The sequence below is a fragment of the Pipistrellus hanaki genome, assembly GCF_964339955.1.
Source record: "Pipistrellus hanaki genome assembly, chromosome: 18".
Lineage (NCBI taxonomy): Eukaryota > Metazoa > Chordata > Mammalia > Chiroptera > Vespertilionidae > Pipistrellus > Pipistrellus hanaki.
This window is the reverse complement of record NC_140520.1, coordinates 27862193-27888016: the sequence shown is the minus strand read 5'-3', so window position 1 is coordinate 27888016 and position 25824 is coordinate 27862193. Positions and strand designations below refer to the sequence as shown.

The window sequence follows — 25824 nt, the reverse complement described above, 5'->3', positions numbered from 1 at the left end:
TATTACCCTCATTAAGAATATGTGATCTAGCTTCTTCCAATTGTGTTTAAAATTAGAAGACTTGGAATGAAGAAATCACAGTGCTATAGGACTTGCTTTTCTGATAAATAATTAGAACACTGGGAAAAATGATAAGAAACAACTGTCTTCATGATTTCCTCAAAAAAAATTAGAAGTGGAATTGCTTTTTGACTCAGCAAACCCACTTCTAGCAAAAGATCCCAAGAATCCCCATAACAGGACAGTAGGAGTATTGCTCTCCTTGACCCATGAAAACAACCTGTTAACCTTTCTCTCCGGATTGTTCTGAAAGAAAAATCATTTGCTACATTAAAGCTGCCTGTCAACTACCAAGACGCCTTAATTCGCTCAGCAAGGAGGCTCTCCGGAGTGACATCTCCAGCTGCAGCCATCTTCTGATGCAGTGTATGATCATTGGTCAGGCCTGTTAAGTTTTGCAGTGGCCAAGCTAGTGAGGACATTTATGAGGTCAGCAGTTCTCAAGTCTGTGATGGTAGACTAGTCTCTGCTCTTCCCTGGGGGTGTCTTGTTGTTAGAGAAAGGAAGCCCCCCTGGTCTCCAGCTGTCCCTTCCTCTACCAAATAGCCACTGTGTAGAAAGACAATGTGTGGCTTCTGCCAGTTGCTGGGAGTACACATTCTAATTGTGAACCCAAGAACTGGGAAAATAATGCACGGTGATATGTTAGATTTCTTCTTAGGTGTTTGATGTTATCTGATGCAATGATATGTGGGATTGCTTTTAAATTTCACTTTCTAATTGCGTGTGTGTGTGTGTGTGTGTGTGTGTGTGTGTGTTGTGTGGTGTGTAAGTATTGCTCTCGTATCTAATGACCTTGCTCAAAGTGCTTCTATTTCTAATTTATCTCTAAAATTATTCTGGTATTTCTATATCATAATTATCATCTGAGAGTAATGGATTTTATTTATTTCTTTCCAATTCTTTGCATCATCTTTTCCTCACCTCATTGCACTGGCTAGCACCTCCAGTACATTAAGCTGAAGTGTTGATAACAGGCATTGTTGTCTTAGTCCCTTCCTCAGAGGTACAGCTTTCAGCATTTATTCCAGCATTAAAAGTGATGTTTGCTGTGGGACTTTCACAGATACCCTTTCTGAGAGAGAGGAAATTGGCTTCTATTCCCAGTTCGTGCAGATATTTTTGTCACGAATGGATAATAACTTTTATCAAGTGCTCTTTTATTCAGTACGATTAAAAGATCATTTAGTAATTTTTACCTTTATTCTTTCAATGCAATTAATTAAATATCCTAATGTTAAATCCACCGTACATTTATAGAATAACTCTACATTCTTAGTATAAACCAAGTTGGTTGGGATGTGGTACCCTGTTTATATGACTCTAGGTTTAGTTTAATATTTTGTGTAGAATTTTTGTATCTGTGTTTACAAGATAGATTGGCTTAGTTTTTATAAAATACTTTATCAGGCCCTGGTAATCAAGATTATACTGGCGTTAAGGTTAATTTCAGAAATATTTTCTCTTTTTCATATTATCTGAAGTGTTTTGTATAAGATTCGCGTTTTTTACTTCCTTAAATGGTAAATTCGCCAGCGAAGCCATCTGGGTCTGGAGTTGTCTTTGTTAGAAAGGTTTAAAGTGTGCATTCAATTTCTCTAAGAGATATAATAACATATAATTTTCCTGCTGCTTCACGAGTTTGTTTTGATAGGTTGTGGTTCCCTAGGAATTTGTCTATATCATCTGATTTTCACATTTATTTTCAGAAAGTATGAAGGTGTCTCTTTTATGGAGATTTTTTTCCCCCCACAAAATTAACAAAAGGTGGGAAAATATTAGAGTCCCTTTTGCCCCCTTGAACCATTTGACAATAAGTGGCCCATTGACTAGCTGCTTTATCACCCCAAGTACTTTAGTGTATATTTTCTACAAACAAGAGTATTCTCCTAAATACCCACTCTACAACCATCAAAATTAAGTTACTGACATTGATATATTATTATATCTTATCCTCAGAACCCATTCATGGTCAACAGCTCTTCAAAGAATGTCCGTTATAGCAAAAGGGTCTTGTTCAAAGTCATGCTTTGCCTTCATTTGTCACACCTCCTTGGTCTCCTTCTTCTAGAACAGTTCCTCACTTGTTTTTGAAGATTGCAGGCATTTTCCTTTTAGAATGTCCAAGCCTTCTGGCATTTGTCATGGTTAGATTCGGGTTGTGCATCCTGAGCTGGAATGCCACCAAGGGGTGCTGTGTGCCTCTCACTGCATCTTACGAGGTGATGCACAATTTTGATTGGTCCCATGACTCACAATGTCCGCTCTGATCTCTCCGTTAGGGAGGTGTGTCTACTAGGCCTTTCATTGTCAAGTTGCTCCCATTAATTAATTACTTTGTCAGAAGGTACTTTGACACTGTGTCCATAACCTGTTCCTTTTAGTTCTTTCAAATATTTATGTCTAGATGGACTCATGGCTTTCCTCCTTCCCTCAAGGTGTTGTAAGTAGTTACTAAAATTATTTATTTTGAAACGCAGATTGGTAGTGGGATTTGGTCCTTGCTAACCCCTACAAGCTGGCTTCTTTGTCTTGAGAACGTGTCCCCTTCATTCTTTGAGCATGCTCCTTCCCTAAACAATAAGCTTTTCTAAGTCTGTCTCACTCTTTTCCTTTCTCAGCCCTGGAATTAAGAAACTCCATTTCTTCATGGAGTTCTGGTTCCTTTTAGTGAAGAAGAGATTTCGAAGCCAAGATCTTTGCACTAGGTATACTCACTGCTGTGGAAATACTGCTCTTAAATCCCCCCAGCGGACAGTGCTAGGGTACTCTGAAATGTGTGTGTGTGTGTACATACAAATTATATGAATATTTACACTATCTTTGCTTCTATTATTTAAAAGCTGAGTTCATACTGGTATCTTCCATTCTAATTCCATTCCATGGAGTTTGTTCTAGTTTTCTCTCCCTTTCCATATTTGTAACTCCCTTCTCTAATAATGGAAACCAAAATATATACGCCATTTTGGTTAATTCCCCTCTCTGTATGCACGTCCCCTCGCCTCATTCGGGTTCTGATATCCCATGAAGACTTTCCCATCTGTGCATATCCTTGGGTCTCGGGATGTGTCATGACACCCAGGTGTGTTTGCCCACAGGAGATGTTCTCATCACTCCACCTAAGCTCTAACTTCCTGTCTGAGGTCTGACCCCAAGCTCCAGGACTCCCCCTTCTCCTCACACAGCTGCCCTTTCCACCCCACACCACAGTCCAGGCCACCACCACACACGGACACCCTCCTCCTCCCACCTGGCTCTGGTTTTCCCGCATCAGGCCACCTGTCTGCATGGATGCCTGCCTCCTTCACCAGGTACGTACGCCTGTGTAGACGCCTCTTCCTGGGCTTTGACAACCCACACCAGTCTCTTCTCCGTGGTTCTGATCCTACTTGGGCAATGACTCCACTCGCAGGGTTGCTGCCTTCGCTCAGTGTAGACACACTCCTCCTCCTGGTTGAGCTTGTTGCCCCAGGTTGGCTGCCCCCCTCCGTGGGGAGCCCTCTTTCCCTGCTGAGGGCTGGCTTCTGGGCTGGGCTTCCTCACCAGTCCAGGCTCTACGTGCTGCCCTGGGTGGGACTACCTGCGTGTGCACACCCTCCGTATCCTACTTGAGCTTTGACACGGCATTTGAAATGATGTCCTATTTTTATTCTAGATACTAGTAGTGATTTATGCCCTCTCTCTCTTTCTTCCTGATCAGGCTCTTGCAGGAGTTTGTCAGTTTTATGAGTGTTCTCAAAGAATTCCTTTGTGGTTTGCTGATGCTTTCTATCAAAAGCATGTTTTCTATTTGGCTTCTGCTGCATATGACTTCATTTTTCCCCCCTACTTTCTTTGGTGATGTCTGTGATCCATGGGTTATTTAACGGCATGTTTTAACTTCTAGTTATTTTTGTCTACATTTCTGTCAATTTTTAAAGTTCTATTTCTGTTTCTAGTCTAATTCTTCTGTGGTCAGAAAACACCCTGTTTTTGTTCCAGTCCCGTGAAATGTGTTGAGCCTTCATTGATGACCCACTCTCTGTAATCAACTTTGGCAAGTTTCCAGAGGCGCTTGCCAAGGGGATTCTCCGGGGGTAGGCTGCCGTTAGGGATCACAGGCCACCGCGGACACGCGTGCAGTGGTTTTCTCCAGGGCAGGAGGATACCGTGTCTTGTTTCGTAGGTGCTGTACCATCTGTAGGTGGCAGATTTAAATGCTTAACATGTACCCATGCATGAACCCTTATATGGACATATTATTTCCACAAAACAGGGGATGACATTAGGTATGAAACGAGGGCTAAAGTAATATAGGACAGCATCATTTTGGTGTCTCATGGTCCCCCCAGGAATTTCTTCTGAAGGTTGGATGTTCACAGTGTGACGTAACAACGATAGCGTACATTGTTATTTTGTCAAACAATCGTTTTAGAGTTTTCCAATACCAATCAAGTTTAAGCCAACTCTTAGTTGTTATATTATGCTGAATGTACAATATGACATGATTATCTATTTGAGAAAAAAAGCCTTACTGCAGAAGTTTTAAAAAAAGGAGAAATCCTCATATTACTTATTTTTTTTAATGAAATTCCTATTCCACATACATTTGGGCATTTTTTACTTGAAAAGTAAAGGGAGGTATTTTCAACACATTGAGGATTTTTATAACAATTTATAATTATATGTATTTATACATTCCAATATATGTAGCATGCCATTTGTATATTCCAAAACAATTTGCATATTCCAGTTCACAGCTTTAAAATCGTTTCTCTCTAGTCCAGAAACAGTGGTGAGGTCTACCCATGGGGCCTCCTTAGCATCTTCAAATACCCATGACCCTCCTGTGGGTGGCCTGTCCGGAGCACAGGTACACTACGTCTGAACAAGAGTCAGGAGGCGGGGCTCAGCAGTAGACATACCCTGGCTGGCAGGCAGCTGGAGAGCTAGCTACCTGATAGAAAACACAAATACACCAAAGGAGGGAACGTGTAACAGTATCACCAGATAGAAGTTAAGTTGTGCTGCTCACATCAGAAGGAAGTTCAGAGGATTATCACAGCATAGCAGCTAGCGAGGAAAAAAGACTGTTAGCACAAACTGTCTTTTTTTCAGGGTCCCTTTTGAGGAGGAGATCCATAGTCCATTAGAAGAAAAGCTGAGCAGTATTACCATGTAAAACCTGATGTTGCATTCAGGGTTTATCTACACAGACTTAGCTGTTCTGAAATTGTGAACTGAGCCCTGTCTCCTTACGCCCCCCTCCTGCTCCCACGTCCATGCTGTTCACAGGCATGGCCTCAGTCACTGAGGCACAGCGTGGAGGTAAACACTCAAAGGACCGTTTAAGAGGGGAGGGAAAGCGGTTGTACCTTAACTGCTGCAAGACGAGGTGGAGCCGGTCAGCTGGAGCACCGCCCCAGGCTGGGGGTGGGGTGGCAGGGGGTGGTCTCCGATGACGGAGGTGAGATGGGACGGATGCAGCCTTCATGCACTTTTGCTGATGGGTCGGGAGCACCTCTTGTCAGGATTCGGATCTAGGGCAGACGTGGAAGAATAGTTTCTGGTGAACCTATTAAACTCATCTCAGTAATTGAGGAAAATAAACAAAGTTTTTATATGTTTTACCTACAATCTTTTTACCTACTGTGGCTAGAGAGGACACGGATCATAAGGAAGTCTGATGCTTCAGGTTTGTTCTGAAAAAGAACTAGGTAAGCTATTTCACGGATATTGATCGCTCCCGTTTTTATGCTATAGAACTGGCTCTCTAGGATTTGAGAGTATATTTTATTTTTTCCTAATACCACTGCGCAGGAGGAGAGAGTGGGAAATCCGATTAGCTTACTTCTGCATCTGAACTAGTGAAGCATAAAATTTCCCATCAGTCTTTTTTTTTTTTTTTTTTTTAAGTTGTTTGCAATGGTTGTGGACTGTGCTGCGTGCTGAGGCCACTTGGAAACAGTGACCCGATTCTTGCTCATTGTCAGGAAACTGCATCCAGAGAATGAGAAGGACGCCCCCTCTGGACGAACTGCAGCCCCCGCCGTACCAGGACGACAGCGGGTCCCCCCACCTCTCATGTACGCCCTCCGAAATCGGGGACAGTAAATGTGAATTTTCCCACTGCAGCAACAGCCCACGGCGCTCCTATCACAAGTGCCCGAGTGAGGGAAGCACGGGTCACGAGATAGAGAGTTTTCACAACAAAGGATACGAAGAGGACGTTCCCAGCGACAGCACGGCCGTCCTGAGCCCCGAAGTAAGTGAAAGCACGCAGAGTTTGTAGAGTGACTGTTATCTGGAAGATGACAATCCTGTGCTGCTCCTCTTGGTAAGGAGGTGGCTTAGTGTGCCAGTTTATATCCTCGATCTAATCTTTAACCATCAGACTTACCAGGGTGTTTCAACCATTCTGCAGGCTGCTCTCCCTGCGCCCCCCACCCCCACCCCGAAGATGGATAGCTGAAAATGAGAGCAACACATAAAATATTGAAAAATTAACTTCCAAGTTTCAACCTCAAGATAGATTTTTTTAAAAAACAACATTCTGGAAGTATTTGTTTGTTTCATAATGAGTGAGGTTTCTATTGATGTTTGTGTCTTTTAAAAATTTATTTTATTTGGGACATTTTTATATTGGGAGGCTGCCCATTAATATTTTGCAAAATAACAGTTCTGCATTTTCCTATCCTAGAATATAGAAGAGATAAGTCATGCTCAGCTTCACTAACGAAATTTGAACTCATGGCATCTGTTGGTTGTGTTTTAAGTTATTTCCTCTTTTGGAGCAAAAAAAAATGTGAAAATTAACACCAAAAATAGGGGTGTTACACATTTGAAGTCTTTACATGTTCTAGAAAGTTTTTAAAAAATATTTCTATAAAAGAGGAAAATTATAAAGGTCATGTAGAGGGTTTCATAAGGTAGTATTTATTTTTTAAATTTCTCTCTCTTAGATTTGCAAGTTTTTACAACTTCTGTCCTAGACAACATTTTGTAGAACTGTAGTGTGTCATTGTTCTTGCTAGCTGACTTTGCCTCCACTACCAAGTGTTCAGATATAAAAGAAGTAAGAGGATCCAGATGAGGTAGGTTCCACACTTAGGACAGGATGCCAGCAGGCACAGAGGCAGGGCCACACTATGTGAATCCTGGCGTAGGTAATGCCCATTTGTCCCATCTCACTCTTCCTGCTCCACCTGTATCCCCCGGTTATGGTATGGCAGCAAGGACGAGAGTTGAACTAGTAGCAGGGGTGCCAAGGGCCAGAAATACAAACCTTATTGCAGGGGCAAGTCACCCGTGAAACTTTGGCAAGTTAGCCTACCCAACAGGCATAGGTTTTACCTGCATTTCTTGGCTAGAACACATGGGTGACAGAGCTGTCAGCCCAGACATGACATGATCATGGCTTGGGCTTCCCATCCCTTTTAATAAGTAATATTCACTTGTTCTATTTTTCTATCTTACACGTTACTTAGTGACTATATTTACTACATCTTCAGAATTCTGCCTGTCTCTCTGAAGCTGCTTCATTATTTATTATCTGTAGTTAATACAGCTGGTGAATTCTGCCCATATTTCAGAAGCTACTAACTTGCTATCTGTGTTAATACTTCTGACCAGTCTCCTCTAGAATTGACTATATTCAAATAGAGCAAATATTGACATAAATATTTGTATGCCAATAATCTCTGGTAATATAAAACTCACTCCCGTATTTTTAAAGTTTATTTTACTTCCCATCCCTTTAATACATAGTAAGAAATATAGAATCTTGACTTTCCTCTGGGCTTACCTCAGGATGTGGCTCCCTTAGCCTCTCCACACACACTGAGCTGGGAAGAGTGAGGGTTCAGAAGAGCCCTGGCAGGGAGCTCGGACCCAACTGATGATTTCTTGCTGGTGGACACTGTTCACAACTCTAAGATCCCTTAAGAGGGAGGGTTATTTTCTGATTTAGAATTCTTACAGAATACACCTATAAGCTTAATCTGTGAAGGTCCTAAGAATTGTTAGAATGGACCAAGAGAAACAAAATTCAGAAATAGCTATCTAGAACTTTTAAAAAAATTTTTTTATTGCCCTGAAAACAGCTGTCATGACACTGTTTTAAAAAATAATTGAAATTTCTAAGCTATACCATTAATTATCTTTATTTGCCATTATGAAATTATACCATTAATTATCTTTATTTGCCATTATGAAATGGCATGCATTAAAACATTTTGGTCTAAACTGTAATTTTTAAAAATTTTTTTTACAGAGCAAGAATATGTTTATTCTATAAAAAAAGGTTTTCTAGGAGACTTTGTCCCTCCCCGCCAAGTATGGTCCTTAATTTGTCATCTTTTCCATACATGTTACCAAGGGGGTCATAGTACATAGACATATAATATTTATGAGGTCGAAAACATGTATGTATTTGGTTCACTACTGCATCCCTCCCACCTAAACCAGAGCTTGACACATGGTAGGTCTAATAGTTAGGATCTGTATGAAGCTGTTATAACAAGAGTCCAATGCCATGAGTAAAACTCATAGAAGATTGTCTTTCACTTACCAGGGTGAGTAGGTGGCTTTGCTCAGGGGCCCAGTTCCTTCTTTTCTTGTCACTGTCATCCGTAGGGTGCTGTCCTAGTCCCCGTGGTCCATACTGGCCCACACATCCTCTCTTGGTGTCAGCTCTTCTGTGGGAAGAGTGGGAGAGAACGGAAGTGAAGGCATTTCTTCTATAAATACAGTCTGGATGTTTCATATATAGTAACCTTCGTTTGCCACCCATTGGCCACAGCTGAGCCTCATGGACATATCAGCCATGAGGGAAATTACAGTCTTTTGCTAGACTGTGTGTCACTGGCTAAAACTCACATAGTTCCTTTGGGAAGTGCAAAGAAGAGAAGACTGGCAGTCAGTAGTAGGGACTACTAAGTAAAAGTTCAGAAAAATTTAGTCCACATTTTAAAATGAAAAACATTTAATATTTATTAAAATACTTGAAGGAGCAAGTGAGAGAGTTGAAAGGTCAGTCGATAACTGGCTGAAACTCTGTTCACATTCCAGGTGGTTAACACTGGCAGGAATTTGAGAAAATTCCAGGAAAATGGGCACAATTTATTTTAATCACATAATTAAGTGAACAGATTTGGTCCTTCTTGAACTTTTGAAATATGTATTATTCTGCCATTTTCAACAGTAATTAGTATTAGAAATAAGTTTTAAATTCTGATTAAAAATTATGTTACAGAAAAGTATTTGGTTACAAATATTTTGAGGCCTTTGTGTTTGGAAATAAATCACTGGAAATGTGAAATTATAGTGATTTTCAACTATCATAAATGGGACCAATTTTTTCAATAGCATTATACTTTTCTTTATGTTCTCTTTCTCTCCAGCCTAATGTTGACATGTCAGTTGCATTGTTTATAATGCTGGAAGAAAATGTAATAGGTTCCTACAACAGGATCAGAGATACACATTGAAGCATATATTTTCAGTTCTCATTATAAAAACATATCTCACCTTTCTCAAAATTGTAACGGTGAATACAAAATTCTCTTTTTGGATAAAAGTTTTTGGGGTTAGCTTACCATGTATAGTACTGTGGCTCTGTAGAGTAGCTGCCGGTTGTACTAAACTGTTGATTGCTATCACGTTCTTTGTGGTAGCCAACCAACCAGTTATCACACCCACTTCCTGAGACAGACCAGGTATTTTAATTACATGCCAGATCAAAGAACGGAGCTAAAACTGAAAACATTTAAATTTGCTTTTCTTAGGACATGTCAGCTCAAGGATCATCTTCACAGCTTCCCAAACCCTTTGATCCTGAGCCAGAAGCTAAGTATGGCACGCTGGATGTGACTTTTGACTATGACTCACAAGAACAGAAGCTCCTGGTAACCGTGACAGCTGTCACAGATATCCCAACATATAACAGGACAGGTGGCAACTCATGGCAAGTACACCTTGTTCTTCTACCTATAAAGAAACAGAGAGCAAAAACCAGCATCCAGAGAGGACCATGCCCTGTCTTCACAGAAACATTCAAATTTAACCATGTTGAATCTGAGATGATTGGAAATTATGCAGTTCGATTTAGACTGTACGGTGTACACCGCATGAAAAAAGAAAAGATTGTGGGGGAAAAGATTTTTTATTTAACCAAATTGAATCTTCAAGGGAAAATGTCATTACCTGTGATATTGGAACCTTCTTACAATCATTCTGTGAGTATCTGATCAAATAGCCCAAATACAGTTTGAGTTCAAAGTCTGTGATGTGCACAATTTTAATATGATAAGCCCAACCACCTTTCATTCTAATTTTCACATGTAAAGGTAGCCATACCTTTACAAAATTTCTAAGTCCTGAATAGGTAGGTATAATTTTTGTTTTCATCTATAAGTTGCCCTTGAAGATTATATATGATTTATATATGATTTCTCTTATGTATTTTATCTTTCACAGGGTCTAGCCCAGTGTCTTAAACATTTATTAGATGGTTGATTCTGACATCATCTGAACTCCTTATAGAATACATTGTTTTCTTTCCAGGTTAAAACTGTGTGATACATTAAGAACGCTCTAGCTCCGTATGTTTGATATTACTTGCTCGTATAGAATATATACTGCTGACTAGGTCAGGACTGATTATAATTCCAGAACTGCTATGAAATAATTTTTAAAGCTTCAAAAGCATGGCCTCATTATTTAAAGCTTCAAAAGCATGGCCTCATTATATTTTCCACCTTTTATACTAAGATTTTTGTAGTGTCTCTGGAAAAATACTTAAATTTAGTACCATCATCTGTTCTCCCTTTTCTCTATTTTCCTCCAGGTTCTGATCACATACAAGTCTCTCTCTTTATATTTTTAAACTAAATTCCTACAAGCCATTGCAGATCACCAGAGAGTTGCACTGTTTATTTAAACCAGGGAGGTACATTATGCCACATAGTTACTTGGATTATGAGAAAATCTGTGATATGCTATAAATTATGAATGATATTTGCTCATCTGTTATACTAATTAAGAACATTTTTATAATATAAATACACTGATTTCAGAAGAAATTGATACATTATTTTAAAGTATAATATTTCAGAGTTGTTGTTAAGCTTTGAAAAGTAAGCATAAGATTAGAGTCTCATTGAATTTGTACCATGAAGCTTTTGATCATATCAGAATGTCATTCACAGTAGAACCATATACCATTTTACCTACTAGCCACGCAGACCAAATAATGTGATTTTTAAATTTTTTCATTAAGAGTGGGAGAATTGCCCTGGCAGGTTTGGTTCAGTGGATAGACCATTGGCCTGTGGACTAAAGGGTTCCGGGTTCAATTCCAGTTGAGGGCACATGGCTGGGTTGCAGACTCTGTCCCCAGTGGAGGGTGTACAGGAGGCAAGCCGGTCAATGATTCTCTCTCATCATTGATGTTTCCATCTCTCTCTTCCTTCCTCTCTGAAATCAACATATTAAAAAAAAAAGAGTGGGAGAATATTTAATTGGCCTTTACTTTTTTCTCTCCTCTAATAAATTTCTGATTTAATTTTTTAAAAGGCATTTTCTGAAATTATCAATTCTGAAGTTTAAAATTAATAGGGAAATTGATAATTTGTTATAAATACTTAAGTGTTATCCTACAAACCCATATGGATACACTATATTGTCACTTTTTGGTTTTTAAATGTTGGAAGTGTTTATGGCAGATAACTTCTTTAGTTACATAGATTCATAAATAGGAAGAAGCTGTGCATAATGGATTACATCAAGAGCTGTAATTTGGATAAGAATAAGATTTTGGACTTTGAGATGATGAGGTTTAGATTTAAGTATAGGGACTTACTTTGAACTGATAACATAATAGGATGAGACTTTTAGGAACCCTGTACTGGGGCACTACATTTCACAGGTGGGATGTATCTGAATCATGGAGGCCAGAAGGCAGACTGTGGTAGGCCTAATTCTAAGATGGTCCTCCTGACCTTCATTCCCTGGTATTACTTTTGTGATTACGTTATGGAACATGGCAAAGGGATTTTAAAAATGTAATTAAAATTGCTAATTAGTTGACATTAAGATAATGTATTATCTGGGTGTGCCTAGCTCAATTACTTGAACCCTTGAAAAGCGAAGAGTTTTCTATGATTGGTAGCAGAAAAAATAGATTGAAAGCATCAGTGAGATTGAACACGAAATTCTCTGTTGCTGAGACGAGTGGGTCATGGTAGGAAGACCGTGGAGCAGCCACTAGCCAACCACCAGCAAGAACGTAGGGGCCTCAGTTCTATTATACCACTGCAAGGAACTGAATTTGGCCAACACCTGAGTAAAGTTGGAAAGATGTTCTTCCCCCGGAGCCTCCAGATAGACCCCAGCTGAGCCAACACCTAGATTAAAGCCTTGTAAGATCCTTTACAGAGAACCCAGTTGAACCCACCCAGACTCTGACCAACAGAAACAGTGAGATAATAATTAGATATTTTTAAATATACAAAGTTTGAAGTAACTTATTAGACAGCAGTAGAAAATTAATACAGCCCACAAGGCCTACCTCTTTACAGAAAACTTTTGTTGACCGACGCTCTAGACAACTAGGGATTGAAAATGAGTATCAGATGTGCAAATCACTTCTTTGGTTGAGGTGAATACTCAAATCACTTCTTTGGTTGAGGTGAATACTCAGATAACATTCTGTAAGTCTACTTTCATCCTAGTGGGATATTCTTTACCAACTCAGGAAGTCTCCAGCAAATACCTTTATGTAACTATAAACATAAATAAAATCTGCAGGTATTCTTTTTCTTCATGGTTGCTCCCTCAACATAGATGCAGTCACTTGGAGAAACATTTCATTTTCTTCTATTAAATTTATAGAAAGTAAAACAGATTTTTAAAATAAAAATATTTTTGTCGAAACCGGTTTGGCTCAGTGGATAGAGAATCGGCTTGTGGACTGAAAGGTCCCGGGTTCAATTCAGGTCAAGGGCATGTACCTTGGTTGCATGCACATCCCCAGTAGGGAGTGTGCAAGAGGCAGCTGATCAATGACTCTCTCATCGATGTTTCTAACTCTCTATTCCTCTCTCTTCCTCGATGTAAAAAAATCAATAAAAAATATATATTTTTAAAGATATTTTTGATAAAACTATATTTCTATTCCTATTTCTGTTTGGACATACTCATAGAATGATGTCTGCAAAATGTTTACTACTACTCAAATTGTTATTAGGTAAAGTTTAAGGTGATTTTCTTTTTTACTTCTTATTTCTGTATTTTTTTTGCATGGTTTATGATGATCATTTGTCAGTTTACAGAAAAAAATAGTCAGAAAGGATAAAGGAATTTGGTGAAGATGAGTAAATAAATTCCTACCTAGATGTTTTAGGGTAAAGAGCGATAAAAGGAAAAATAAGGCCTAGTAGAAAACTTAAGTTTTCTTAAGTTCTAATGAGAGGGTTCTGAAAATGTGCCTAGATGTCTATATGTCATTAAATCTGATTCCATATTATATTTTTAGGTAAATACATAGAAGTTATAGGAATTAGACAGGGGAGTGGGTGGGATTGTCTCAGCAGTGAGGAGAGAAGACCTTCAGTACCCCTAAGTTTAAAGACTGGAAGAAGGGAGGGGTAAGAAAAGAAGTAGTAAAATATAACAAAAAATGAAGTTATGCAGGAAGATATATCGAATGCTGCTGATAGAACCAGTATTGAAAGCTGTCTATTGCATTTAGGATATGAAGGGGATGATTAGTCTTAGAACAGTGGTTCTGAACCTTTCCTAATGCCATGACCCTTTAATACAGTTCCTTATGTTGTGGTAACCCCCAACCATAAAATTATTTTCGTTGCTACTTCATAACTGTAATTTTGCTACTGTTATGAATCATAATGTAAATATCTGTTTTCTGATGGTCTTAGGCTCTACAGCAGCGGTTCTCAACCTGTGGTTTGAGACCCACAGGTTGAGAACCGCTAGCAGGGTAGCTTAGAAGGACCAGTTTTGGTGAGGTACAGGGGCCAGAGTCCAAACTAGATTGGCAATCATGTAGACAACTTGTCTTCTAAATTTGGCTGTAAAAAAAAGGAGAGGACAGTATTTGGAAAGGGTGGTGGAGGGAAATTAGAAAGATGTTTTTGAGGTTAAGAGAAATTTGGGCATGCTTACATACTCTGCAAGTAATATATCAATAATAAAAAGATGGAGTATAAGATATAGGAGAGCTAATTGAAGAAATATAACATGTTCTTAATAATATACTTTCATTGATTTCAGAGAGGAAGAGAGAAGAGAGAGAGAAACATCAATGATGAGAGAGATTAATTGATCGGCTGCCTCCTACACGCCCCAGCCACTGGGCATGTGCCCTTGACCGGAATTGAACCCGGGACCTTTTAGTCCAAAGGCTGACATTCTATCCATTAAGCCAAACCAGCTAGGGCTGAACAAAGATATTAACTGATGTGTCTGGGATGAACAGAGAAGCAAAAATAATTAAGAGATTTATTTAAATTGTGGACCATGAAATCTAAGTGTAATAAAGAGAGAAGTAGAGCTACAAAAGGAATGATAGGCAGGGGGAAGTAAGTGGGCTGAAAGTCCTAAATATATCAAGGAACAGATATGAGAGGAATAGTTGAGGAAGAAATATAGAAAGTTAGGCAACTGTGGTTAGAAAGGAGAATTTGAAATAGAAAGTAAAATCACCGGAAATGGACAAGTTGGTCAAGAGGGGCCAGGTTCTTAGGTGGGTTATCCACGTGGATATTGAAGTCACAAAAGAAAGTGGCAGAAATTGAAATGTAAAAGAGGGTTGAATCAAGGGTCATTGTTCTCAAGGAATGAAGATAAAACGTCCAGGACTGAATATTTATATAGACAGGATGACATGAGCCTAAAAGGAAAGTAGTTATTCTTTTCCACAATTTTCGAGGAGTGGTGCTTGACACAGCAGCAGAGAACTTTGCTTCCTGACCCCAACGCCTTTTGGGTATGAGGAAATAACCAGGTTAAAAAGTCTGCATGGGAGGATGTGGCCTCGGGGAAGAATGGGATTCAAGAGGAACAAGGTGCTGGGTGTTTAGAGAAGAAACTGAAGTTCTGGAGGAGTTTATCACAGGTCAGAAACTCCAAAAGGCATCCTGAGAAGAGGAGCGTAATGGAAGTCTGTGTTAGTGAAGAAGTACAGAGAATTACAGAATGAATATGAAAGTAAGAGAGATGGCCGGTATCAGGGATTTGCCCTCATTTACATTATACCAAAATGTCATTGGTAGTTTGATAGGGATTACATTGAATCTACAGATTGCTTTTGGTAGTATGGGCATTTTAACTATATTAATCCATGAGCATGATATATTGTTCCATGTATGTGTATCCTCTTCAATTTCTTTTTTCAGTGTCTTGTACTTTTCAGAGTATAGGTATTTCACCTTAAATTTTTTTTACTAGATTGTTGTTTTGATGCAATTGTAAATGGAATTGTATTCTTAATTTCTTCTTCTGATTAATTACTAGTGTATAGGAATGTGATGGATTTATTTTTAATTTTTTCTTCTGCTACTGTACTGAAATATATTAATATTTGTAGATTTTTCAAGGTTTCCTATATAGTATGTCATCTGCAAATAGCGACAGTTTTACTTCTTTTCGATTTGGATGCCTTGGATTTTTTTTTTCCTTGTCTGATTGCTACTATGGCGAGGACTTCAAATACTATATTGAGTAATAGTGGTGAGAGTGGGTATTCAAATGTCAATTCCAACCCTAATTAGTCTATTTAAAATTGTTGATTTTTCACAATGGCATAAAATTAGAAATCAACTACAATAAAATATCAAACACTTGGAGGCTAAATAGCATGCTATTAAACAATGATTGGGTTACTAAACAAATGGCAATGAAAACACAACATTCCAAAATCTAGGGTACACAGTGAAACAGTCCTGAGAGGGAAGTTCATAGCTCTAACAGGCCTACCTCAAAAAATAAGAAACAATGGTAATAAATTATCTAACCCTGCAACTTAGAGAGCAACAGGAAAAGCCCAGACTAAGCAGAAAGAAGAGAACAAATAATAAAGATCAGAGTGAAATAAATAATAAAGATCAGAGTGGAAATAAATGACATAGAGACAATAAAAATACAAAAGATCAATAAAACCAAGAGCTGGTTCTTTGAAAGGATAAACAAGATGGGCGAACCTCTAGCCAGGCTCACCAAGAAACACCCAACCCCATTAACATACAAATGATTATATAAAAATACCACAAACAACTCTACTGCAACAAACTGGGCGACCTAGATGAAATGGACATTCCTAGAAAAAAATAATCTTCCAAAATTCAATCAGAATAAAAAAATGAATAGGCCCAATAACTACTGATGAATTGAAGCAGTAATAAAAAACTTATAGCAAACAAAAGCCCTGATCCAGCTCACCACCTGTTTTTCTAAATAAAGTTTTATTGCAACTCAGACATGTCCTTTGTTAACATACTGTCTTTTGTACTACCAAAGAGAGTGGAGTATGATGAGATCATATGGCTCATGAATCCAAAAATATTTACAGAAAAAGTTTGCTGACCCTTAGTTACAAGATAGAAATGAAAAAACCTCCAGAAATAGAAAATAAAAAGAGTAGGAAAAAATAAATGAAAATACAATTAAATAAAAATTAAATAAACGTTAAGAGACTTAGACAACCTAAGAGGATTTATAACATATGCCTCAGAAGTGATTCATAAAGAAAACAAAGGGAAGTTATATTAAAATTTGACAATCTTTCCCTAGCTGGTTTAGCTCAGTGAATAGTGTGTCAGCCTGTGGAATGAAGGGTCCTGGGTTTGAGTCCAGTCAAGGTCATGTGCCCAGATTGCCGGCTCCATCCCCAGTTGGGGGAGGGGAGTTTAGGAGGCAGCCAATAAATGAACCTCTCTCATCATTGATGTTTCTATCTCTCCCTCTTCCTTCCTCTCTGAAATCAATAAAAAAAAATTTTATAAAAATGCAACAGCTGATGAACAAAATAAAACAGAAACAGACTCAGAACAGACAGTTGTCAGAGGGAATAGGGATAAGTGGGACTGGGTGAAAAAGGCGAGGGGATTAAACAGTACAAATTAGTAGCTAGAGAATAGAGAGATGTAGATTACAGCATAGGGACTATAGTCAATATCGTAATAAATACATATGGGGCCAAGTGGGTACTTGAAGTAGCAGGATGACCAGTCTGAAAAGTACAGTACATGATTTTCCAACCACTTTGCTGTACACCTGAAACTAACATAATTATATTCAATGTAAACTGTGATTGGCAAAAAAAATTGCCAAAGCTAAAGGGCTTGAGTCTCCAAATAAAGGACCTGAAAAAAAAAAAAAAAATCCAGGCTTCGACACATCATTGCGAAGTTTCAGAATCCCATGGTAAAGAGAAAATCCTAAAAGGTCCCAAATAACATAAAAACGTTTAGAATGGCATCAGAATTCCCCACTACAAAGCTCGATGCTGGAAGACTGTGAAAGTAAAGGCCTCAAAATTGCAAGGGTATAAAGTTATTTCCACTTTAGTGTTTTATATTTGTTGCTTCCTTAAATCATCGTTTCCCCCCCACTTTATAGATGAGAAAAATATCTCTTAGTGCCTATCTCAGTCACTGTGTAATAGCCGATGGATTGGCAATCTATCAGTATGCCCAAACCACTCCAGTTTCTTTCCTCTGCCTCTGAAGAGTGCATTTCCCAGACTCCCTAGAGTTTCGAATGCTAATTAGGTTCCACCAATTAAATTTGTTCCTGCATGATATGCAAAGTGAAAGGAAAGCCGCTTTCCTTCTGCTTCAGGGCAGGCAAGTTGAAGGGAAGATGTTTTTCTCCCTCCAGCGACGTTCTGATAGCTGGTTTGCAGCATCTTGGAAGCGAAGAGGTGACTGCCATGGCAGTGATGGCTTCCTGATCCTTTGATCAAACTGAAATAATTGTGTTTTTAACCCATGACGTCCCCACCTTCTTGGTGAATGCAGTAGCTCCTTGCGTGGGTCAGTTTTTCAATGTTCTAGGAGTGATTCCTGCAGGCCCAGCCAAACCCACTTTTGTGAGCACCTCGTTTGTGAATCTGTTGACTAATGAGTTTGCAGTGGTTGGCAAACTCATTAGTCAACAGAGCCAAATATCAACAATACAACGATTGAAATTTCTTTTGAGAGCCAAATTTGTTAAACTGAAACTTCTTCTACCGCCACTTTTTCAAAGTAGACTCGCCCAGGCTGTGGTATTTTTGTGGAAGAGCCACACTCAAGGGGCCAAAGAGCCACATGTGGCTCACGAGCCGCAGTTTGCCGACCACGGACTTTAAGTGATTTCTGGTTCTGTCCCTGATCCATGATTGACGAAGTTCACAGTAAAGGTTTAATGTTAACCCTGGAATAAGATTTTTGAATTTATATCAAGGCAGTTCATGCTATACAAGGACACTGCCAATTATAACTAGGGGTTGATTCGAACTAAAATAATTTTTAACATAATTCCTGAGAATAATTTCATTAGTAAAAGAAAAACAAGAGTAAGTTACTTTCTTCAGTTGTGATGGTGTTTCCTTATGCTGAGTGCAATTTGTAGCATTTGTTGTATAAACTCATTTAATCCTCACCGTTACTTCTAATAATAGTTACTTTTAGCTTTAATTTATAGCTGGGAAAGCAGGCATAGGAAGGTTAGCTGAATTGCCCAGGGTCACACACTTAGTTGTAGAGTAGGGATTTAAATCCATCTGCCTCTACCGCCTGTGCTGTTATCTATTTTGGACTTTATCTATGTTTATAAGAACTAGTGAGAACTTTTTGTTACCTATGGGCTTATTTGTATTCTACTTTTACATACATATTGGAAATGCCAGTCAAAAAAGTGAATGTTTAAAATGTAAAGTTAAAAGCTAAATAGACCTACTACCCAACCCTCTTCTCTCCTGCAGTTTAAAAGCAGAATTTCTCAAAAGGAAGGTAGGACAGGGTGGGGGTAAAAGGGAGAGATCAACCAAAGGACTTGTATGCATGCATATAAGCCTAACCAATGGACACAGACACCAGGGAGAGTGAGGGCCAGGGTGGGGGGGAAGGATCGGATAAGGACACCTATGTAATACTTAATAGAGAAAAAAAGCAAAATTTCTCAGTGAACTCTCCTACCAATTGCATCAGAATCTAGAATACTTTAACCAAATTTAGTAAATCGAAATTACTAGGAAGCAGCCTAGAAATCTTTAAGTAAATTCCCCAGGTGATCACTAAACTTACAAGACCATTGGCATAAAAAGTATTTTCCCAAAGAACATTGCACATCTGAGTGAGCTGCAGGATGCTATACCTTGGGGTAAGTTCAGAGAATATAACTCTGTTTCCTGTATTTCAATGATCTTTCCATCCTTTATTGTCTTGGTTTCCTTCTCAAATATTTAGCATTGTATGTTCTTTGGGCATTCATAAAGTAGTTAAAGAAAAATAAAAAAAAGTGTTAGTGAAATGATAGCAAAAATATGAATATAAGTTTCCTTTAAGGAAATTACACATCTATGAAGAGCCAGAGATTACATTGAATAAATATTTGCATCTGTTAAGATTCTATCCGTTTCAAGTGAATGCAAAGCAACCCTAAACGCTTGACAATACAGAAGATCCAGAAGATCCAGAGAGTAGGCTTGTCTTCAGACATGGCTTGATCGACTGACTCAAATCACATCTCTAAGGTTCTGGTTTCTCTCTCTCTCTTCTCCCCTCTCTCACCCTAACTTCTGTGTATCAACTTCCTAATCAGGTTTCACATAGCGGCCCTCTTGAAAAGTGTGTGTCCCACTAGGTTACCTGCCCATCCCAGAACCAATCCCTGGCTACATGGATGGGCTTCAGCCCTAGAACAGGGTCACCCCACAAAGGACATTAGATAAGAGACAGAAAGGAGTCCCTTCACTACTGGGAGGAAGTGATGACTGGATGCTAAGGAGACAACCAACTAATATTAATGTAGTGTTTATTTAAATTTCTTTAAAAGACAAACCGTTGAAATGTTAGTGATTGGACATACCATGGGTGAAATTCTATTTTAGTCAAATTGAAAATAGCTCAGAATCAAATATACATTTTTTGCACATCACATTAGAAATCTTAAATTTTGTGCTGTAACGCAATTAGTGTCTTAATTTGTCTATGAGCTAACTCCTGAAAATTGTGATGCTCGGTTCTGATCACACTAGTATGACTCGGGGAATTTTAAAAGTAATGATGAATAGGCCCCCAGTTAGAACTGTTGAGTCATAAACTTGAAGGAATTGGACCAGAGTATCTGTAGCTTTAAAAGGTCTTACAAGAGCCACTAAAGCCTGAATATCCTTGATTGTTTGCTCTATGGCAGTGGTCAGCAAACTCATTAGTCAACAGAGCCAAATATCAACAGTACAACGATTGAAATTTGTTTTGAGAGCCAAATATTTTAAACTTAAACTTCTTCTAACACCACTTCTTCAAAATAGACTCACCCAGGCCGTGGTATTTTGTGGAAGAGCCACACTCAAGGGGCCAAAGAGCCGCATGTGGCTTGCGAGCCGCGGTTTGCCGACCACTGCTCTATGGATTCTATCTTATCTCCACTATTTCCTGGAAAGTCAGAGGACTAAAATGAGTAATTGCCACGTTAAACATCTGCAGTTGACCACAATATTCAACATGATACTAACTATAACATTTAGAAAACTCGACTATCAGAATTGTTAATAGATAAAATCTTTCCCCAAAATTATCTGCTCAAATTACCACCATGTAAACTATAAAAATCACCTCTAATACAAATTGTTTTATTTACAATATTGTAATGAGAATTGAATTTTTATAAATTATTTTTAAAATAGGCAGAAATGGTGATGGGCACTAGTAAGTTACATTTCATTGTCTTTGGCTTCTTTCAAAACTTGATATGTCATATATATTTTTAAATATTATTTATCTCTTTGATGCATGAGAAATTTGAAATATTCTGGTAACAGAAAACAAAACAAAACAAAAAACGGTTTAAAGGGGTTTAAACCCTTATGGCTATAAGAAAAATGTTTCACAAAAAAATTTCATTATATGTAACCTAGAGTATTATAGGTTAGGTTTCCTTTGGATTCAGTTTATTTAAACAAAGTTTATTATAGCACCAACACATTACAACTAACTTTTCATAAATTGACAAGTTCAGCGTTTCCTGGGCCTCATCAGGAACACAAATTTGGGGAAATATGCCAGCTGGCCCATTAACAGTCCTCAAGGCCGTCTTTAGAACACAGGCCCACCTGGACTTTCCCGTAAAATGACAGGTAGGGAATGAAAATAGCATCTAAAAATTTGTTCCAAAATAGTACACGTCGTGATAAAGTGAAATAAGAAGCATCGCTGTTTCTCCTGCTGTTAACATTTCATTTCCTGGGAATGCTTTAGATGCTGTGTGAGGATATGTACAAAACAAGAGTGATACCGTCGTGTGGAATAACTCAGGGAGCTAGGGAATTCACTACGAGTTGCATTAAGACTCTCAGAATTCTCCTTCTATATTCACATTTTAATGAACATATAAATCAGAGTTTGCTATTTTATTTGTCATTAAATTATTCATAACATTAAAAATTTGACTCAAAACTAATCTTCAAATATGTCTTTTATGGCATAAGAGAATTGCCATTTTGAAGTTTCCAGAAATGAAATTTGAAACTCAAGGTGTTCATAAATTTAAACTAAAACCATCTTTGTCCTAATGCCTTAGTAAGAGAGTTTTAAGATTATCAACAGTGTAAAGTGGTTACAGCACCAGGGACTTAGTAAGCACTCAATAAATATCAGTTTTACTAATATCATTGTCATCACTACATTCCTAATACCATCACCATTATTACCTTCACCTTTTCCCTACTTCTTCCAAAAGAATAGTCTAATTTGGCTTCTTTTTGGTGGGAATCAATGGTTCATTATCTTTACAATCCGTTTGTCCTCATTATAGATGGATCATTTTTTCAAAAAAACATTTCTCATTTTTGATACGGATAGTCTTATTAATATAGAGGTAGAACTTACTCTAAAATATAAAACAAGCCTGGCCAGTGTGTGACTCAATGGTTTGATTTCCAACCAGGGCACATACCTGGGCTACTGGCTCCATCCCCGGAGTAAGGCGTATAGGAGGCAGCCAATCAATGGTTCTCTCTCATCATTGATATTTCTGTCTCTCCCTCTCTGAAGTCAATAAAAATATATTACAAAAAATATATAAAACAAAATGTAAATTTTTGGAGTCCTAATTTTACATGAATACAGTATAGACCAGTGGTCGGCAAACACATTAGTCAACAGAGCCAAATATCAACAGTACAACGATTGAAATTTCTTTAGAGAGCCAAATTTTTTAAAAACTTCTTCTAATGCCACTTCTTCAAAATAGACTCGGCTGTAGTATTTTATGGAAGAGCCACACTCAAGGGACCAAAGAGTCACATGTGGCTCGCGCGCCGGTTTGCTGACCACAAGTATTAGACCATACTAAATATCCTTTATGGCTTACACCACTTTTTCATAGAGGCAAAACAGGTGAGGTAAAGAGGAAGGCAGCGAGCCCCTGGAAATCAGCAAATGAGCAGCCTTTATAGGTGACTAGCAGTTGAAACATTGCTGGGGAAAGAGGTGGTACAGGCAGATGGCAGAAATGTTTCAGGGATGATGGGAGCATATGCTTCAAACTGTTATAAAAATAGATGTGTGTCAGTATTCTAGGCAGATGAGGGGACTTGATCCTACCCATAACTTTGTCAGCGCCCTCTAAGCCTCCCAAGAAAGAATGGGAACACTCAAGAGGAAGAGGGTGTGGCCCCCCCTTTTGGGAGGGAAATGCACAAGGCACAACCCCCCACCCCCACCCCTTCCCCTGCAGTTCCTGTGTTCATTTCTCCAGGAGCTGTTGAAACTCCCCCACCAGCATACTCCTCCTCCTCATTCCACCAGTGCTCTTCCAAACTACTGCTTCCCCCATTCTTTCTCAGTAGAAAATTTGGAATCTCACTACTCTTCCAAATTATGGAGGGGAAAAAGTATAAGATTGAGTATTTCAATAAAGCCAGTATAATAAAGATCCTTGAAAACCAGAGAGTTTAGACTTGTCAGTAAGAAACGACTGTAGAACTGAGAATCCTGAGCAGAGTCTGAGTCCCAGTCTGTTTCCTGTGTGAGAACTGGATACGAGACTTTGAGAAAAATAGCCTCCCCAGGCCTGACTTCTCTCATCTCCAAGCACATTAGGTCCAATAGGTGGGTTTGAACCAGGTTCTACAGAAACGCTTCTGGGATTCTGCAAATGTTTGCTTCAAATTTCTTATCAAAATTAGAGTGTAATCCAGGATTGAAAACATCAGTAAGCATCAGTATAAACACAAAATTTTAATTCATTGGAAACTATACTATTTCACATCACGTAATTTTTCCCCCTGTAGAGTTACTAACAAGGCTGCCTCTGCCATCACATGTGTCAAACACAAGGCCCGCGGGCCAAATCCAGCCCGCCAGGCCTTGCAATGTGGCCCGCACCGCGCTGTCATCACTGCACTCCGCTGTCAGTTTATGACATTGTCAGTTTATGACTGTTCAGTAAACCATTCGGCCCGCGATTTAGGCTGGATTTTAGATTTTGGCCCCTTCTCTGATTGAGTTCGACACCCCTACTCTATATACTTGAAATTCTTATATTATGTCCTTGCTTAGGAATAATATAGCTTGGTGTTGATTCAGTGCATAATTAGGTCTTATCTATGTCTGCCCATAACATTTTACTGAGTTGATGCATCACAATCAATACTAATTAGTGGTGTGTTTTGTATTGTGGTGTTGTGTTTTGTTTTATTTAACGTTTTACTAATTTCAAAGAAAAAGGGAGATAGAAACATCAATAATGAGAGAGAACCATTGATTGGTTGCCTCCTGCATGCCCCCTATTGGGGATCCAGCCCATAATCCAGGCAGGTGCCCTGACCAGGAATCAAACCAAGACCTTCTGATTCATAGGTTGACACTCAACCACTGAACCACACTGGCTGGGCACTAGTTAGTGTTTTGGCTATGACACAGAATCAGGTAGTTTTAATGATTTGTGTAAATCCAGGGTAATAAAGTCTTTAAAATGTAAGTAATATTTAGATACAAAAATAGTATCAATAATAATTGTTAATTTAAGTGATTTAACTTAAAAGGTGTGGGTTTTTTTTTCCATAACTTTATCTTTCACTTTTCTCGGTCAGTTAAATGGATTAATATTCCGACACTGGAAGGCAAGATAACCCACAATTTATCAGGACTTTATAATATTTACATAAAGCAAAACACTTAACACTGGATGCCAAACTAATATTGACTACTACTGTCACCTACAACCTTAATATCAAATTTCCTTTTTATCAAAATAGTTAGAACTCAATAATAACTATTTACCAATATAATGCTACACTTATCTGTTTCATGTGTTTGAGCTTGGAATAAGATTAAAAAAAAATTTTTTTTATTGATTGCCGAGAGAAAAGAGAAACATCCATGATGGAGAGAGAATTACTGATCAGCTGCCTCCTGCACATACCCCACTGGGGACAGAACCTGCAATCTGGGTCTGTGCCCTGACTGGGAATCAAACTATGACCTCCTGGTTCATAGATCGACAGTCAACCACTGAGCCACACTAGCAGGGTTATAATAAAAGGTTTAATTTTTTTCAAAGGGTACTGTTACTAAAGCTTTGTGAAAAACACTAGTTGGATTCTCTTTGAGGTACTTTCTAAAATCATATTATTTTGAAATAGGGAGCCCTTAAATAATTTTTGATAACTTATCCTATATAATAAATAGCTAATATGCTAATTACACTGAGTGGCCAGATTATTATGATCTCTGAATGCATAATAATCTGGCCACTCAGTGTGTGTGTGTGTGTGTGTGTGTGTGTGTGTGTGTGTGTGTGTTGGAGGCCTGGTGCATGAATTTGTGCATGGGTGGGGTCTGGCCAGCCTGGCCAGGGGGAGGGGACATGGGCAGTTGGCCGGCCTGCCTGCTGATCGAACTCCTGGTTGAGGGGACAATTTGCATATTAGCCTTTTATTATATAGGATATACACCGAGTGGCCAGATTATTATGCGTTCAGAGATCATAATAATCTGGCCACTCAGTGTAGACCGAACAGCAGAACAACTGTCTGGACGACCTTCAGATGAAGCTGGTGCTGCGAGGGACTGTGAAGGCCGAGGCAGCCGGGGCTGTGAGGGCTGAGCCACTTGCAAGAATTTCATGCATCAGGCCTCTGGTTGAAATATAATGAAATAGCATTTCATTCCATGCCATGAAATATTTTACCCTTTAGAAGTGTACAGTCATGGTTTTTTGAAATAGTCACAGAGTTGTGCAACCATCACCTCTGCTAAATCCAGAACATTTTTATCACCCAGAAAGAAAATCCTATACCCATTAGTAATCTCAGTCCCTGGCAACCACTAATGTGCTTTCTGTCTCTTTGGCTTTGCCTCATCTGGACATTTTATACTAATGGAATCATACAATTTGTGGATTTTTGGTATCTGGCTTCTTTGACTTAAACTGATGCTTTCAAGGTTCATCCATGTTTTGGCAGGTATCCACACTTCATTGCTTTTTTAGGGTTAATAATATTCCATTGTAAGGACACACAGCATTTTGTTTATCCAATCATCTGTTGATAGGCAT

The 25824-nt window shown here is 38.6% G+C and overlaps 1 protein-coding gene across 3 annotated transcripts in view; it reads left to right on the top strand.

Moving 5' to 3' along the window:
* Positions 1-25824, top strand: part of SYT14 (synaptotagmin 14) — a 128122-nt gene that overhangs the window by 78754 nt on the left and 23544 nt on the right. For all 3 annotated transcript variants that reach the window (XM_084865540.1, XM_084865539.1, XM_084865541.1), the window contains exons 5-6: positions 6033-6304; positions 9825-10274. In XM_084865540.1, the coding sequence (XP_084721666.1) occupies positions 6033-6304; positions 9825-10274 (722 nt within the window). The remainder of the gene's footprint in view (positions 1-6032; positions 6305-9824; positions 10275-25824) is intronic.